At 39.1% G+C, this 17,137-nt stretch overlaps 1 protein-coding gene across 5 annotated transcripts in view; it reads right to left on the bottom strand.

Moving 5' to 3' along the window:
• Positions 1-17,137, bottom strand: part of TULP4 (TUB like protein 4) — a 222,615-nt gene that overhangs the window by 158,715 nt on the left and 46,763 nt on the right. For all 5 annotated transcript variants that reach the window (XM_038526439.1, XM_038526443.1, XM_038526441.1 and 2 more), the window contains one exon: positions 1,953-4,198. In XM_038526439.1, the coding sequence (XP_038382367.1) occupies positions 1,953-2,204 (252 nt within the window). In that variant the 5' untranslated portion in view covers positions 2,205-4,198. The remainder of the gene's footprint in view (positions 1-1,952; positions 4,199-17,137) is intronic.

Below are 17,137 nucleotides of genomic sequence, written 5' to 3'. Positions count from 1 at the left end.
ACTATGGCTACAATCAGCTACTATATTTTTAAATACACATTTACTTCATTCATATATTGCTCCATCTCCCAGTCTCACTGAAGATCCTTATCCCATTTTTCCCCCTTCCAGAAAATCTTTAATACTAATGCTGGAAGATAAAAATGGATTAATAACCAAACACTAGTAGGTAAACTTTATTGTTTTAAATTCCCTTCCAGCATATAAAATTAGGTAAATACACATTGTTTGTTTCATTATTATTATAGTACAAGTTTATCTGAAACAATGTAAGAAAGGCTGAGGGACTGAAGTTTTGCAATTCATATCTTTAATTATATACATATAATTAAACTTTCAGATCTCTTGTGCATGCCACCAAGGCCCCAAATTCCATAAGGTAGCCCTAAGATGCTTCTGTCCCCATTTGCACCTGCAGGGTGATTCTAAAGAGGGCTTTCCCCAATTGACTGCTGTGTAGTGTACATTTGTGTGTGTGCAGTAAGTATAGAGGTATTTATAAAACATAATTCCTTGAATAAAACCATTTTTTTCATATGAAAAAATCAAATTCAAACGAAGTTTTTTATACAGCCATAACTTTCCTAATTATGGGGGGGGGGGCATAAAATGGCATTATCACTTTGGGAAATTGGTGATTTCTACTAACCCTATGCCTGTACTGGGACTTGGAAATTCCACTGTGCATGCACAGATCCATAAAAAGACACAAACGTTATAAAAGGTTTAGCCATAACAGCCAAAGACTGGAAGCAACCCAAATGCCCATCAATACAGGAATGGAAAAACTATGGTTTCTTCCTTGAATGGAAAACTAACATCAATCAAAAAGAACAAGTTAACAGCACACACAACAGGGACAAATCTCACAAATACAACAATGAGTGAGAAAAGCCAGACACAAAGGGTATATGATGAATTTATATTAAGTTCAAGCACAAGCACAACTTATGTGGGTGACCTCTCAGCAGGGTGGACAGCCTGCGAAGGGGCAGCAGGTACTTGTGAGGGGTGATGGAAATGTTCTACATCTTCATCTGGTTGGAGATTACATGGGTGAATGCACATGTGAATAATCATTGAGAGGTAAGCCTAAGATTAATACATTTATTGTATATATACTTCAAGAATATTCTCCCTCTTTTACAACTACTTAGTAACTATGCATGGACATTTTATAATGGATTCCTCCTAAGAAAACACACAAATAAGGTAGCTGACAGGGAAACATGAATACTATTAACATGCTATGCAAGTACATCTCTTATTTTAAACACAGTACCTAACTCTTCAACACTGCTTAATAAATACCAGTTGAATGAATTTCACAGGTAGTAATAATACTGTTTAGGTTTTAGAAGCCCAGGGGAACCCATATATTTGCATAGACAGCATAATATCCTCAATACAACACACCCAACAGATATGAAAAACCATGGCTCTTCACCAGTTAATCATCTCTGTCACCTCTGTTTAATTCCTTTGTTCTGCACCTCCATGTACAAGAAATACATGGTAGGAATTAAATTACCACCCAGAGCGAGGTGGATATTCACCATGTAAGGTGGAGACAACACCACTTTCATTGTTTACAGTCCCAATCTCACACAGGGGCAGTGACTCTTTGCTCTGCATACAGGGTGACCAAAAAACGCTGAGCGCATGACACGTTGGTGGAGATTATCTAACCTCAAGTCACGCTGGTGTTCCCTGCCAGTGGGCTGCCCACTGCTGGGAAAGGAGAGTGAGGGTGTCCAAGAGGACAGACACGCTCAGAGAGGGACACAGCCACGTTCCCACTGGGACAGAGAAGACGGAATTCATGGTTTGAAAAGTCTCCTTGACAGCAAGTTGAGAAAACGAAGCAAAGCAAATTTTGAACCCACAGGGAGAGGCTTCAAGAATACCCCCAGCAGCGATCAGACAAGAAGCGTGGCAAAAGCCCAGCTCACCTCGCTATTGTGACCCCGCAGATTGAAGTTTATCCGCTGTGGAGTGTTCCGGTCCCGGCGGCAGTGGCTGGAGGTGAAGGTCACCCCAACAACGCCCCGGCCATTGCCTGTGGCCAGCCAGCCCTCCTCATAGTAGCGCCTGCGGCACACGGGCTTCTCCTTCTCGCTCTTGGGCACGCGCCCCTTCCAGGACAGGCAGAGGATATTGGAGTCACTACAAAGGACAGGCCCATGTTCCACCGCTGCATACATACTTTTTTTCAGTTAACTGTTTTATTTAAAAAGTAATGCTGAATGCCGAGAAACCAATTCTTTTCACTGACCAACTTGACTGATTTAATTTTTGTGGTTGGCTTGTGTCGTCTTCCCAGACCCCTTTTAATTAAGACTGACCCCTAATTACAAGGTCAGTATTGTATAAAGATCCACCAAATGCATAGTGAAAAAATTCCTCTAGAAAAGATGATGGCAGTCTGCTAGGAAAAGGGAATGCTTTAAAAACAACATGCGTCCATTTTTATTTTCAAGTCCTTAGAGGAAGAACGTCATTAACACTTGCTGACCAAGAAACGGGGTTTTCTTCTTTTCACTCAACTTGGTTATTCTCATTCAGCCTGAGATTCCAGTTTAGTGTAATATGATTCCAGAGACAAAGGGTTGCAAATACATAGATTTCAAGTAACTTAAGGCTTTAAAGAATCCCTCGAGCTGGAATTTCCTCTTCAAAAGTTCAGATGCAGAGACTGAACACGTGGGATCATCTTCCTTCTGAAACCACCCTCTGGCATGTTTTCTCAACTAGACAAATTTCTGCTGCTGAAGCTGAAAAAGATTGCATAAAGGGAAAAAAAGGCACACAAACCGTGCAAAACAGACCAGAGTTTGTGCAGACAGCAGTCCAAGTTCAGGAAGAAAAAAAGACTCTCCCCACTGTTCAGAACCAGAAACTTCCCACCTCAGGGCCTGTCCTGGCTTCCCAGCAGGCAGGCTACTGTGTCCTGAGGGAGAGTGGGGCTCCATCTGACTGGCCCTCCACAGACCGATGCACTCCTTGGTGCCATAGAGGCAGAGAGAGAAAACCCCTTCACTTGCAGAACCAGAAGGTTCTAAAGCTCTTTAAGTGGCAAAAGTGTTTGCCTTGGGTGAATCCTAAATCCTCTTGCTGACAAAACCAAGCCTCACTACAGGATTTTGTCTCTTTTACCCGTCTCTTTCCTAACCTCCTCTATTGGCTTCTCCCCTTTCTGCTCCTAAGGATCACATATTTTTTCCATCTTTAATAAAAAGACTAATCGCAGAATTAAGTCCAACAAGTACTCTTCCTCCTATATGCAAGTCTTCTTGGCCTCAAAAGGGAAGAGAATCCCTTAAAATAAAAATACAGGCAAGAGTCGGGTTCTTCCACACTGTTTCCTTAAAGAGTCAGCATGTTCTGCTGATGGGCGCTCTCCTGCTCACATTCAGAGACTGCTTCCAAATGCCACATGTACAGTCCAAGGGAAAAGAAGCTTTGCTTGGATGTTCCTTGATATTTATTTTGTAAATATTGGTTTCAACTACTACTTTAAAATATTATCCTATAGATACGGGAAAGGAAAAGGGAAATCATAAATTAAAATTTCAAGAATACAGTTAATACAGTTAACTGAAAAAGGCAAAGGAACCAGTTCATTGTTCAAATTTGTCCCAACACACCTGACCTTGCATTCCTGAAGTCATATATACAGCCAGAGTTACTTTTCAGTCTAGGGGTTTGAAGTCTGTCCAAATCACCAAAACCACTGGAAAATAAAGTGCAAAACCCACTGCATGATCCTGCCTGTGCTGCTTGAAACCACACTTCTCCCCTGGCCACCTTCTCACTTAGTTTCTTCTTTAAACTGGAGAGGTATTTTTGAGGCTTGAACTGTGCAAGTTTTTTTTTTCTTCTTTTTGCAAACTTTCTTTACCCGTGAAGACCATGTGGAAAACTGACCATTAGTGACATATTTTTCTCCCCGGGCTCCTGAGCCCAGTAGTATCAAGTTGCTCCATCTGATTCTTAAATTAATTTTCATCAGTTGTAAAACTCTTCAAGTGTGCACGAGAATGAGCCTGTCTTCTCGTGTAAACGTGTATGTGTACAAAGAAGGTCTTAGATATACACAGACATATGCTCTTCGATGGGCACCAAAGCGTCCGTCTTCCCAGTCATTTCAGAAACCATCTGATGAATCACAGCTTGAAGGCCCTGGAGTCTTACAAATCTGTAAAACAAAACAGGATATTAAAAAAAAAAAAAAAAAAACTAACACACTGAAGAAGAGAGGTTCTAACTGAGTAACTGCCATAACTGAAACTGGGAGACCCCATCTTTACACTCACTTACATACATACATACACACACACATACATACATATGCATACACACACATACACACACACCCCCAAGAGAGCTACTGATTGCTCAAATTCAAACAATAAAAGGGTACACCTAGGCAGCTCATTGACAACATACAACATAAGGAGTTCGAATGCCATGCAGTGATTATTCAATCTGCCAGTAGCTGGACATACCTGAATGAAATCATCCCCTCCATTCTCCCACACTGTGCTATCTATCTAAGACTCTGGGTTCTGCATGTGCAACTCTATCCTTCCAGGGACCATCACCCTACTTAAGTGGGCAACCTCCAAAAGGAAACTCCAGAGGCTCAGGCAAGTTACCTGAATTGGTTTTTTTCACTATGCTAAATGCTGTTGCCTAAAGACAAAAGAAGCAAGGGCCTTTAAAATGGTCTCTATCCGGGATTGCTGGCAGGTCCAGAGCAAAGAATAGCTGTTTTCATAGTTTTTAAGCTGTCTACTAGTGATACAGTCCTAGAGAATCTAACTCCAGCAAATCTGCCCTCTCTTCCTTCCTACTGCCAATAGTCCAGGCCTGAATCACATCCACAAAAACACTGGACGACGCAGTCCCTAACTTCCCCACACCATCCCACCTTCCAGAGGGCCCTCACGGTGACCTTTTCTAAATTTTCAAGGCTACTTGGAGAACCTAGGCTGCTCTCCCCTGGCCTCGGCAATACCCTAGAGGGCTAGTTCAACAGCTTAGCTCCACCCAAAACACCTGCCACTGAAAAAGTAGGGCCAGTATTTGCATTTCTAACCAGTTCCACAAAGATAGATATTAATGCTGCTTTGAGAACATCTGGTCTATAAGATCAGACCCAAAAAGACCCTTCTCTTTTCTGGCCTCCAAGTCTGGCCTTGCCTGTGTTACATTGTTGAATCTGGCCACTCCCTGCCCCCCCAAAGTACTGTGTCCTTCCTCTCCTTCATGTCTCCACTCCTTTCCAAGCCCCAACACACTCCTTTTAAACCCCACCTACAATAGCACCTGTCCTGTGAAGCCTCCCAGAGCACCTTGCACTAACTTCTGTTACAGCACTCATCACACTGCATTCAAACACTCTTTTTCTATGTTCATAGAGGCTGGGAACCCATCTTTCTCAATCCTGGCAGAGAGTTCAGTACAAACTAGGTATTCAAGGAAAAGTTTACAGGAGGCAGGCAGGAGCAGAGCAGCAGCTACACAATTTCCTTGAGATATTCTAATTCAGATGAGTCATTATACATATTTTGTATGAACCTATAAATTAAAGCCACTAAATTCCCTCAGGAATTCTTTCAAGGAAGCACCTGTACCTGAGGGGGGTAAAGTAAAAACAAATGCTATAAAATTCAAATTAACACCACATTCTTCCTCCTAAAATGCTAATACCATTGTATAATATAGCCTTAGTCCATGTTCTGACTTGGCAGCCACAGATGGGAAAAGCAGACACAACTTCTCAAGACCCAGCTATATAGACATAGGTTTTAAACTATTTAACAGCATAATCTATGATTATTAAAGCATCCACACTATATATGACTGTGTAAGCTGTCAAACCCCTGAAATCCTCCTAGGGGATCTATAAGGTCAAAATTGTTTTCATAATAACACTAAGACATTATTTACTATATTGAAAATTGTATCAATGGTGCCAAAGCAACAGTATGTCAAACTCAGCTCATTAGCACCAGTGAAGGCACTGGTACCCAAATGTACCAGTACTCATTAGGGTTTTTTTTTAAATGCCAGCTTCAATTAAGAATATCCTTGATGCAAGGGTGCCTGGGTGGCTCAGTCAGTTGAGCATCCCAAATCTTGATTCTGGCTCTAGTCATGATCTCAGGGTTATGCAATCAAGCCCTGTTGCACTCAACGGGGAGTCTGCTTGAGATTCTCTCCTTCTCCCTGTCCTTCACCCCCGTCTCTTTCTCTCCTTAAATAATAAATATGAGGTGCCTCGGTGGCACAGGTGGTTAAGCATCCAACTCTTGGTTTCAGCTCAAATTGAGACTTCAGGGTGGTGAGACTGAGCACCCCCTAGGGCTCTGGTCTCAGCATGGAGTCTGCTTGACAGTCTCTCTCCCACTCCCTCTGCTCCTCCCATTCGTGCTTTCTCTCTCTCTAAAATAAATAAATAAGGGGGAGCATCTGCCTTCAGCTCAGGTCATGATCACAGGGTCCCAGGATCAAGCCCTATATCAGGCTTCCTGCTCGAGGGGAAGTCTGTTTTTCCCTCTCCCCTCTGCCCTTCCCCCTGGCTTGTTTTTTTTTTTTTTTTTTTTTTCTCTCTCTCTCTCAAAATTTTTTTTTATTTTTTTTGTTTTTTTTTTCAATTTTTTAAAAATAAATAAGAAATCTTTAACTAATAAAGAAAATAATAAATCTTTTTTTAAAAGATTATTTATTTATTCATGAGACACAGAGAGAGAGAGAGGCAGAGACACAGGCAGAGGGAGAAGCAGGTTCCCTGCGGGGAGCCCAATGTAGGACTCAATCCCTAAACCCTGGGATCTCATTGAGCCAAAGGCAGATGCTCAACTACTGAGCCACCCAGGTGCCCCAGTAAATCTTTTTAAGAAAAGAACATGCTTTTTTCTTAAGATTTTATTTATTTAAAAGAGAGAGAATACAAGGAGGGGGAGGAGCAGCAGAGGGAGCAGGAAAAGCAGACTCCTGGCCAAAGAGGGACCTGGGGCTCGATTCCAGAACCCTGGGATCATGACCTGAGCCAAAGGCAGACGTCTAACCGAGTGAGCCACCCAAATGCCCCAAGAGAGGATACTCTTGATGTAGGACAAATTATTAATTGTATTAAGTCTCAACCATTAGTACATGGTTGGTTAATATTCTGTGTCTCAAGTACACAGAAAGCATCCCTACTGATTACTGAAGTTCAAGGGTGACCTTGGAAAAAGCACTTGTGCTATAGTTTAAACTACAAACTGAAATGATGTTTTTTTGCATGGAATACCATGTTTACTGGAAAGAATGAATGACAAATTATGGTAATTCAGGCGTGGGTCTTTTTGGCAGACATTATCTCAAACACAAAGGGAGCATGTCACTTTAAGAAAACTGACAGTTTTTGCTGCCTATAAAGAAAAGTTGAGCACTCAAGTTAAAATCAGAATTTTGGGTTTGAAAACCACTGTCTATCACTATAAGCTTGATAGTTCCCCAAGATTTAAAGATATTCTGGATGCGACTGGAAGTAACATTAACAAATGTGTATTTTTATATTGTATTTCATATTTCATAGTGTGTCAGTATTTGGAAGATTCACATAACTTGGTGAACCACTATTTTCCAAATGACCAATTCATGATGACACAAATTATGCTAGAGCAAAAAAAGCCATTGAGGTGCAAGAAAGACAAAAGGATTTTAATCTAACCAAGTACAAAAAATTCACCAATTACACTTAAAATTCCACATTACTACTAGCCTTTAAAAAATTACCACTTGTTAAGTTTTAATATAGCAGCAAAAAAATCCAAGATTATCTGAAAAGATTATTAAAATATTTCTTCCTTTTCCAACTACATATCTGTATGGTCAGATTTTCTTCATATATTTTAACAAAAACAGCATATTGCAACAGATTGAATGCAGAAAGAGATAGGAGAAGCCAGCTATCTTTTACTAAGACATTAAAGATATTTTGCCAAAATGTAAAATAATGCCACTCTTCTTAGTAAATGTTTTTAGTTAAAAAATACAGTTTTTTCATTTGAAACATATTATTTAAAACATTTAGTAGTTTATTTTTAAATGAATTAGTAATTTTTAAAAATTTCTCAGTTTTAATTTCTAGTGTAAATATCAATAGCTAACACACATATAAACAAAAGCACTTGTGGGTCTCCAACAATTTTTAAGACTATGAAGAGGCCCTGAGACTAGAAAGTTTGAAAACCACCAATATACGCTAGCTCTCCAAAATGTAAGCCTTAAATAACTATTATACTTAAGTATGTAGGATAAATTTCTGTAGTAAAAGCACAGACATAAGTGTTTCATTAAAATTATAAAAGTTAAGAACCATAGCCACATATATAAAAAATGTCATATTACTTTATGATGACCCCAATGAATAATGGATACAAAAATCTAACAAAATAGCATCACAATTGTAATGTCTTAATTACTGAAAGGCTAGCACCAATTATAGTACTACACTGACAGAAATCAACAGTGTTGCACACTTCCCTTCTTTTAGTCTTGTTTACTCACGAGGGTGAGAAAATGAAGCTATAACTGATCAGCTTCTGAGAGGATCAGCTTCTTACTTTTACACTCCTAAGTAAAAGGGGTCTGGTATAGATTAACAGAAAGATAAATAGAAAGAATAAAAAGCAACTATTCAACTGAAACCAGGGACTCCAACAGTATTTTACCACCATGTTCACAAGATCCCAAAGTGGAAGCCACCCCACTGTCAACAGACAGATGAACAGATAAACCAAATGTGGTCTGTACCTACAATAGAATATGACTCAGGCTTAAGAAGGAAGAACTTTCTTGGGCACCTGGGTGGCTCAGTCGGTTAAGTGTCTGACTTTTTATTTAGGCTCAGGTCATGATCTCATATGGTCGTTGAGACTGAGCTCCTCAGAAGATTCTCTTTCTCCCTCTCCCTCCACCCCTCCCCAACCTTCCCCAACCCTCCCCACCCCTCACATAAGCACATGCTCTCAAAACAAGAAAGAAAGAAAGAAAGAAAGAAAGAAAGAAAGAAAGAAAGAAAGAAAGAAAGAAACAAAGAAAGAAACAAAGAAAGAAACAAAGAAAGAAAGAGAACGAACTTTCTGTTGGACACGCCACAACATGGATGAACCCTGAAGACATTATGCTCAATGAAATAACAAGGCAGTCACATAAGGACAAATCTTCTAAATACACTTTTATGAAGTACCTAGAAGAGTCAAGTTTATAGAGATCAAAAGTAGAATGGCAGCCACCAGGGGTTGAGGGTGAGAGGGCTGGAGAGCTGTTATCTCATGGGTACAGCATTCCAGTCTGGGATGATGAAAAAATTTTTAGAGATGGCCAGTGGCGATGGCTGCAAATAATGTGACTGTCCTTAAGGCCACTGAGTTGTATACTTTAAAGTGACTAAAATGGTAAGTTTTGCTACGTATATTTTACCTTCATTTTAAAATCAAGTAAATTAAGAAAAGCAAATACTCAAAGTCTTTCAATAACAGATTGAAAGTAAATACTCCTAAATTTGGCTTTATGTTTTTTACCCTAAACACTGTAATACAGACCCAGACCTGCTTCTGGTAATTACAGCTTATTTTCAGACTAGTCCTATAAATCACTGAAAAATCCATCCCTGCTTTTTTGGAGATTACAATTTTAAATAATATGTGTGTCTGACTGAATTACTAACTGACAGTGGCACCAGAGTCTGTAAACTTAAATAAGATTCCCACTCTAACTTTCCATACTATCCAGTTCTTAATGACAAATTACAAGTCCCAGAATTCGGAAAAGTACAATTGAGGGACAGAATGGTACATTCTCTAGGAAAGGAAATCTTGCAGGAATAAGACACTCCCAGATTAATCAATCAACAAACCTTAACTGAATATTTTATGCAAAAGTCCCCTGTACTGCATTCTCTGCCTCCCCTGTTTGTAATTAGATACTTTATTTTCCAGATAGAGTTATTTTCACTCTAGTTTATTTTGTTCTGATTTCTACTTTTTACCAACATGGATAAAATTCACTAGAGGGAGAGGTAAGGAGAAAAACAAATCTTTTATTTCTTGATCATTTGCATTAATGTTAGAGATCAGAGATAAAATAAATTAGGAAAGATATTTTCCATTGCCACAATTTTAACAGAAATATATTCACTAGGGATGCCTGGGTGGCTCAGTCGTTTAGCATCTGCCTTTGGCTCAGGGCATGATCCCAGGGTCTGGGATCAAGTTCCGCATGAGGCTCCTTGTGGGGAGTCTGCTTTTCCCTCTGCCTCTCTCTCTCTCTTTTTCTCTCTCTCTCTCTCTCTCGTTCTGTCTCTCGTGAATAGATAAATAAATAAATCTTAAAAAAAGAAATGTATTCACTAAAAGTTATAAGAATGCAAGCAGTCCAGAGTATTAGGACTACTGAAGACATGAGTACTCTGCAAACAGGGATTCCACTCTTGAATGTGTGCACTAGACACATTCCTCACCAGTACTCCCTGAGAAAGACACACAGACATTCACAGCTGTAGTAGCAGCAACTCTTACATTAGCCAAAATAATGAAACCAACCCGAATGGACAGAATATGTCAGATTCAAACAAGAGAATCCTATATATAGCAATGTCAATGAACACACCATAGAACAATGGGTGAATTTCACAAACATAATGTTAAGCAAAGAGATCCCATGAAAAAATACCTACAATATAAATCCACTGATATAAAGTCCAAAACAAGTGAAACTAATTTTATCAGCTAAGACTGCATATACAGACAGTATAGCTAAAATTTTAAAAGCCAGGAAAATACAACATAAAGCAGCACAGTGGTGACCTCCAGGAGCTGACTGTGAATGGGAAGAGGCACGCACACAGGGGTGTTGCTGGGGTGCTGGCAATAGTCCACATTCTGATTGGGGTGGTGGTTACAGGGTGCTCACTCTGTAATTACTCTGACCTATATGTCAGACACATTCTACATGTATGATGATATCTCACAATAAGGTTTAATAAGCTATGAACTATATTAGGCACCAATCCTTTGGGATTTTTAGAAAAAAATTAAATCAGTAAGAATTTTTAAAAATTATTATATACCACCTTAATGAGTACTCTCCCAATCTAGAAAATCCCAATAAAATACCAAAGACACTGATTTAGTTCTCAAACTAAGGGGGCTTTGGCAAAGAAAACGCATATGAAGAGTAACAAATAGAGATAAAATTTCAGAACAACGTTCTATTTCATTCTAAAGGATAAAAATTTAAAAGAGTGGTTAAACAGAAGATTGAGATGAGAAGCAAAGGTCAATTTCAGTAGGCAAAATATATAGATGTTAGATGAATACAAAGCAGAGAGAAAAACCCAGTAAAAATTTTTGAATAAAATGTTCCAAAGCTTAAGTTTTTGATTACAGAGTTGTTTGGGGATGGAAGAAAAAGAAAGGAAAATGAGTATTCCTAAGTAATGATGAAATTAAACCCATCCCAATTTCTACTTGAAGGGCAGCAGCTCTGGCGTCCTCCTTGTCAAACGTCTCAGACTCAGGTCTACTGCCCGGGTGGCTCTCCCCATGCTTTTCCCTGGCTGCCCCCTTTCCACAGCTGGTAGCAGACCCTGAACTCTACATTTCTTCTGAACTAAAGTAACTACAATGACCTACCTCTAATTACAGTCACTCCATTCCCTGGGGAATCTTCCAGAACCCACAAATATCCACCTAGCCCAAGGCAGTTCTAACTGGTTCCTAATTAGTTTCATTAGCTGCCTAGAAGCTAGTTCAAATTTGCCTTCTAAGACTGCCTTCTAAGGCAGGGATACTCTCAGAAGTGACTTGTCACATGGCTACCTACATATGAACAACTACATACGTGAAAACCTCCCAACACCAATGCAAAGATAATGAAGTTCAATCATGATCTAATATATTTATCGTGTTGTCATTTTCCAGCCCTGACTTCTCAAAACATGCCAGTCAGATCATGAAGACGTGTGTGCTGGTTATGCTCAGGCTTATTCAAAAGATGCATGCTTATTACAAGTGTATTCATATCCAGTCATTTTTCCATTGACTTGAACCATAAATTTGAGAGATGCAATCCTCAAAAAACTTCTGTCTTGTTCAAAACGGCACTGGTTCCTCTAGATGTAATACACCAAAGCACTGTGCAAACTCACATGGCAAGGGTCTTCTCTGCCTGAGGTAGAGCTATCTTTCTACTTAATTCATCATACCTACTAAAAAACAAACTCCTACACTCCAATTTTTATCTCACCTACAGTACCCATCAGTACTGCATTTAAGTAAGTAGTGTCCAACAAGGCACCAAGCATGCTACAGAGCCCCGTCTTCTAAGAAACAGGGAAATAAATGCTGCCTGGCGAGGTTCTCTGTACTGACTCTGGGTCAACACCAGTCACTCAGAACCTGGGTGTCTTGAAAGCCTGAGGCTGACAAGCACTGAAGCACATGTGAGTTAAAAGTTCAGGGGAGGAAGCTAGGGGTTTGTATTCAGAGAACAGCAAAGAGGTACATTTTCAGGGAAAACTACTCCCTATTTACTTTCTGTACCTGATTTCAACAGCCAATTCTTTTTTTTTTTTTTTTTAAGATCTTATTTATTTATTCATGAGAGACACAGAAAGAGAGAGGCAGAGACACAGGCAGAGGGAGAAACGAGAAACAGACTCCACACAGGGAGGCCGATGTGGGACTCGATCCTGGGACTCCGGGACCACGCCCCGAGCCAAAGGCAGACGCTGAAACAGCTGAGCCACCCAAGCATCCCAACAGCCAGTTCTAAAAACATGAACATCTAATAGAGGAGGATATGAAGGCTGTAAGACAAACCACTTGATGACCAGTTTCAAATGAGAATGGGACCCAGATACTTCTAAGAGTGAATCTATACCTGAAACCTTGTTGTCGAAATATTGTGGTACCATATATAGTGCTTATTAGTATCAAAAGTCATATGCCTTACTTAAAAATGGTGAGTATTTCATTTCTCAAAATGATAAAGACTGAAAGAAATGATAATTCCCAGTGCCACATAAGGTGTAAAGAAATGGGAAACCAATTTGGCGATATAATACAAAAGACTTAAAATGTTGCAAGCCTTTTAATTCAGCAATTCTACTTCTGCAAATTTCTCATAAGAAAATAATGTTAAATCGTGCAAAGACTTATCTATAAGGATTTCCAACACAGCATTTTCATATATATTGATTCAGTAAGTGTGCTGGTACAGACATAAAACAAAATACTATGCAACCACTAGTAATCATATTGTAGAACCATGGAATGGCATGGAAACACGTTCTCAATAACATAAGTAAAAGTAAAATTACAGGTTATACTTCCAGGATCCTCTGAAGGGCCTGCCCACAACTATATTACTAGATCTTGGGTAAATTACAACAGACAAAATTTTTTGTTGGGCTTGTAGGAAAGTATGAGAAATCTCCAAGGAAGGCACATACATACAAACTATAAGAAAGCCAGGGTTATCTGGCAAACGTACATATAAGACACATAAATGTCCAGAATTATCATTAAATGCTGGTATGTCATTATATGTCATTATAATGCAAATATAAACACTGGAATCAGAATTAGGATTTCTCATCATCCCAGTTTGCCCAGAACTGTTCTAGTTTTACATTCAAAGTCCCATGTCCCAGGAAATCCCTCTGTCCTGGGCAAACCAGACGTCATCCTATGAGATACCCAAACTTTGGTCCAACCTCAAGGTGGAGAAACCAAATCACACACATTCTGCAGAGCCCACAAAGGAGGCTAATGCTGTCTCAGACTTCTAGTACTCTATGATTCTGGGCTGGAGCAAATGCAAATCTGCCTGCACGAAAACATTCCCAATTTAGGACCTAAGGATTCCCACAGATGAGATTCAACCAAAAATCAGTTACCATCAAAAATTACCAAACATAAAAAAGAAAAGAAGTCATCATAAGTTGTCTGTAGAAACAACAAATTAAGATCTCTTGGACTTCAGCAAGTGAAATGAACATAAACAGAATTTAAAATAATTCAAGTTTAGACTTTAGGTTTGAATTTCTGGGTTCCGGTTTGCCATAAAAGAAGCCTAGAAATCATCACTCTGTCCTAATAACAAGTAAAAAGCTAAACAAACAGAAAAATCAACTCTTCTTAGATCTGTAAGAAAAGTGATTCATGGGGCAAACCACATTGCCGAAAACTGTAAAGTCCAAAAGGCTAATGTGAAGAATTACATTTATTAGAGCAGAAATGGGTAAGCTACAACCTCTATGGAAACCAGCCCCAAGGTAGGGAAATCTGAACTGTAACTGACAGACTGCTGGAAGTTCACTGTGGTCAAGTTTGAGAGATAAAAACTTCAGGAGGACCCAGCCATCAGGGCCCTAGACTCTTACAAGTTTTACCTCCAGGAACTCACTAGAACCTCACAGTAAATTTCAGAGGAAAATCCTCTGTGTTTCCAGCAAAGGAAAGGAAAAAGGAATCATTTTGAAATATACTACAGCATTCTGTTCTTAACAAGGTCTGCTTTTAGGAAAAACTACTTAACCAAGGTATAACCAATCAGGATTTTATCAGAACCCAACTGATCTAGGGGGAGAGAAACACCCAACTCCAGCCCATTCCAGCCATCCCATCCCACCTAAGAGGGATAAGGGAAACAGAAAAATATGTGAAGCCAATCCAGAGGCAAAGGCCCACTAAAAGATTGAGAGTCAAAATTCTGGGGATGTAATACACAGCACAGTAAGTGTATTTAACACTGTGTTATATACTTGACAACTGTTGAAAGTAAATCTTTTCGCCATGAAGAATAAATGGTTAATTATGTGAGGTGATGCAGGTGTTAACCCCACTGTGGTGATCATTTTGTGATATATAAGTGTATATTGTGTTATGCACCTTAAACTTATACAATGTTGTATATCAAACATATCTTAACACATTGAGAAAAAAAAAGAAACTCAGAAGAAAAGGGGAGAAAGAAACAGAGAAATTTTGGGGAGTGATAGAACTGTTCCATGTTTTGATATGGGGGTGGTTACACAACTGTTTACATTTGTCAAAACGGACATAACTGTGGGAGTGCCTAGCTGGCTTCAGGCAGAAGATCTCGGGGTCATGAGTTCAAGCCCCACACTGGGTGTGCAGCCTACTTTTAAAAAAGAAAGCATAGAACTATACACTAAAAAGGGTACTTTACATATTTTTTTAAAGATTTGAGAGAGAGAGCACACAAGCAAAGGGAGGGGCAGAGGAGAAGAGAGAGAGACTCAAGGAAACTCCATGCTGAGCACAGAGCCCAACACAGGGCTTGATCCCAGGACCCTGAGATCATACCTGAGCTGCAATCAAGAGTCACATGCTCAAATGACTGAGCCACTCACGCACCCTGAGTACTTTGCATATTTTTAAAAATAGTATTCGGTACACTGTAAATGCTACACATTACTAGTGATTATTAGCATTGCTGCTGTTATATACCAGGCATTAGGATGGGTGCCTTAAAGACAATTATAAGTATAGATCTGGTCCCACCTTCAAGGATCCTGCAGTCCAATGGTAAAGATTAGGCATTAACCATATAATTATGGCTATGAAAAATGCCATAAGGAAGAGAACTATAATGTTCTGAAACTGTAATCTGATGGAAAAACAGATGTTAAATATGTGAAGAAAGGATGGAAGCAGCAAGGGCAGATATCCATGCAAGTGAGATAGCATGTACAAAGACCATGGCAGAAAAGAAAACAGTATTTTGAAAAAACTCAAAAAGAACATTATTATGACATCTGGTCACACACATATCTACAATGAGTTATCACTTCACAGTAATTAGGATGGTTAGTATCCCAAAAAAAGTGTCAGCAAGGATGTGAAGAAATTGTACTATTGGTAGGACTGCAAAATGGTAGAAGTGCTATGGAAAATAGTATGGAGGTTCCTCAGAAGAGTACCATAAGATCCAGCAATTCTACTTCTAGGTATATTCCCCAAAAAACTGAAAGCAGTACCTTGAAGAGAGATTTCTACATCCATGTTCACAGAAACATTATGTATAATAGCCAAGAGGTAAGAAGGAACCCCAGTGGCCCATCAGATGAATGGATAAATAAAACATGGCATATACATATAAAGGCGTATACATATAAAGGCATACTATTTGGCCTTAAAAAGGAAGGAAATTCTGACATATGATGAACCTTGAGGGCATTATGCTAAGTAAAACAAACTACTCACAAAAAGACAAATTATCCCATTTATATAAGGTACCTAGAGTAGTCAAACTCACAGAAACAGAAAGTACAATGGTGACTGCCAGGAGCTAGGCGGAGGGAGGAAAGGGAGGTTGTTGTCTACTGGGTACAGTTTCGATTTTACAAGATGAAATAATTCTAGAGACTGGCTGCACAACAATGTGAATATATTTAACGCTACTGAACTATACACCTTAGACATGGTTAAGATGGCATATTTTGTTATGCATTTTTCACAATTAAAAAAAGTATATGTTCACACACCCACACACAGACTCAGATGTAATCATATCACTACAGAATGCTTCGCCCCACCCATACCTTACCACCTATTTACAATCATCCCTTTTAACTAGTATATCACATTCCCATTATCAAGAGAAAATTACAAGACATATTAAATAACAAAAAACAAAATTGAAGAGGCAGAGCATCATAACCAGACTCAGAAATGGCAGAGAGACTGGAATTATCAGACCAGAAAGTTAAAATAACAATGATTAATACACTAAAGGCTCTAACAGATAAAATAGCATAAAAGAACAGATAAGCAATATACGCAAAGACCTGGAAATTAAAGAAAAAAGAAAAAAGAAAAAGCAACAAAAAAGAGACACCACAATCAAAAACACTGAGGAAACAAACACTGTAACAGAAATGAAGAAATGAAGCCCTTGATGGGCTTATTTGTAGAACTGGACACAGCAGAGGAAGGAATCGCTTTACTTAAGACTATCTCAGTAGATAGAAACCACCAAAACTCAAAAGCAAACAAAAAAGACTGAAAGAAAACAGCATATCCGAAAATAGTGGGACAGCTACAAAAGGCAT

Source organism: Canis lupus, chromosome 1, assembly GCF_011100685.1.
Source record: "Canis lupus familiaris isolate Mischka breed German Shepherd chromosome 1, alternate assembly UU_Cfam_GSD_1.0, whole genome shotgun sequence".
NCBI lineage: Eukaryota > Metazoa > Chordata > Mammalia > Carnivora > Canidae > Canis > Canis lupus.
The sequence above is the reverse complement of the archived record's forward strand: the minus strand, read 5'-3'. Positions and strand labels throughout refer to the sequence as shown.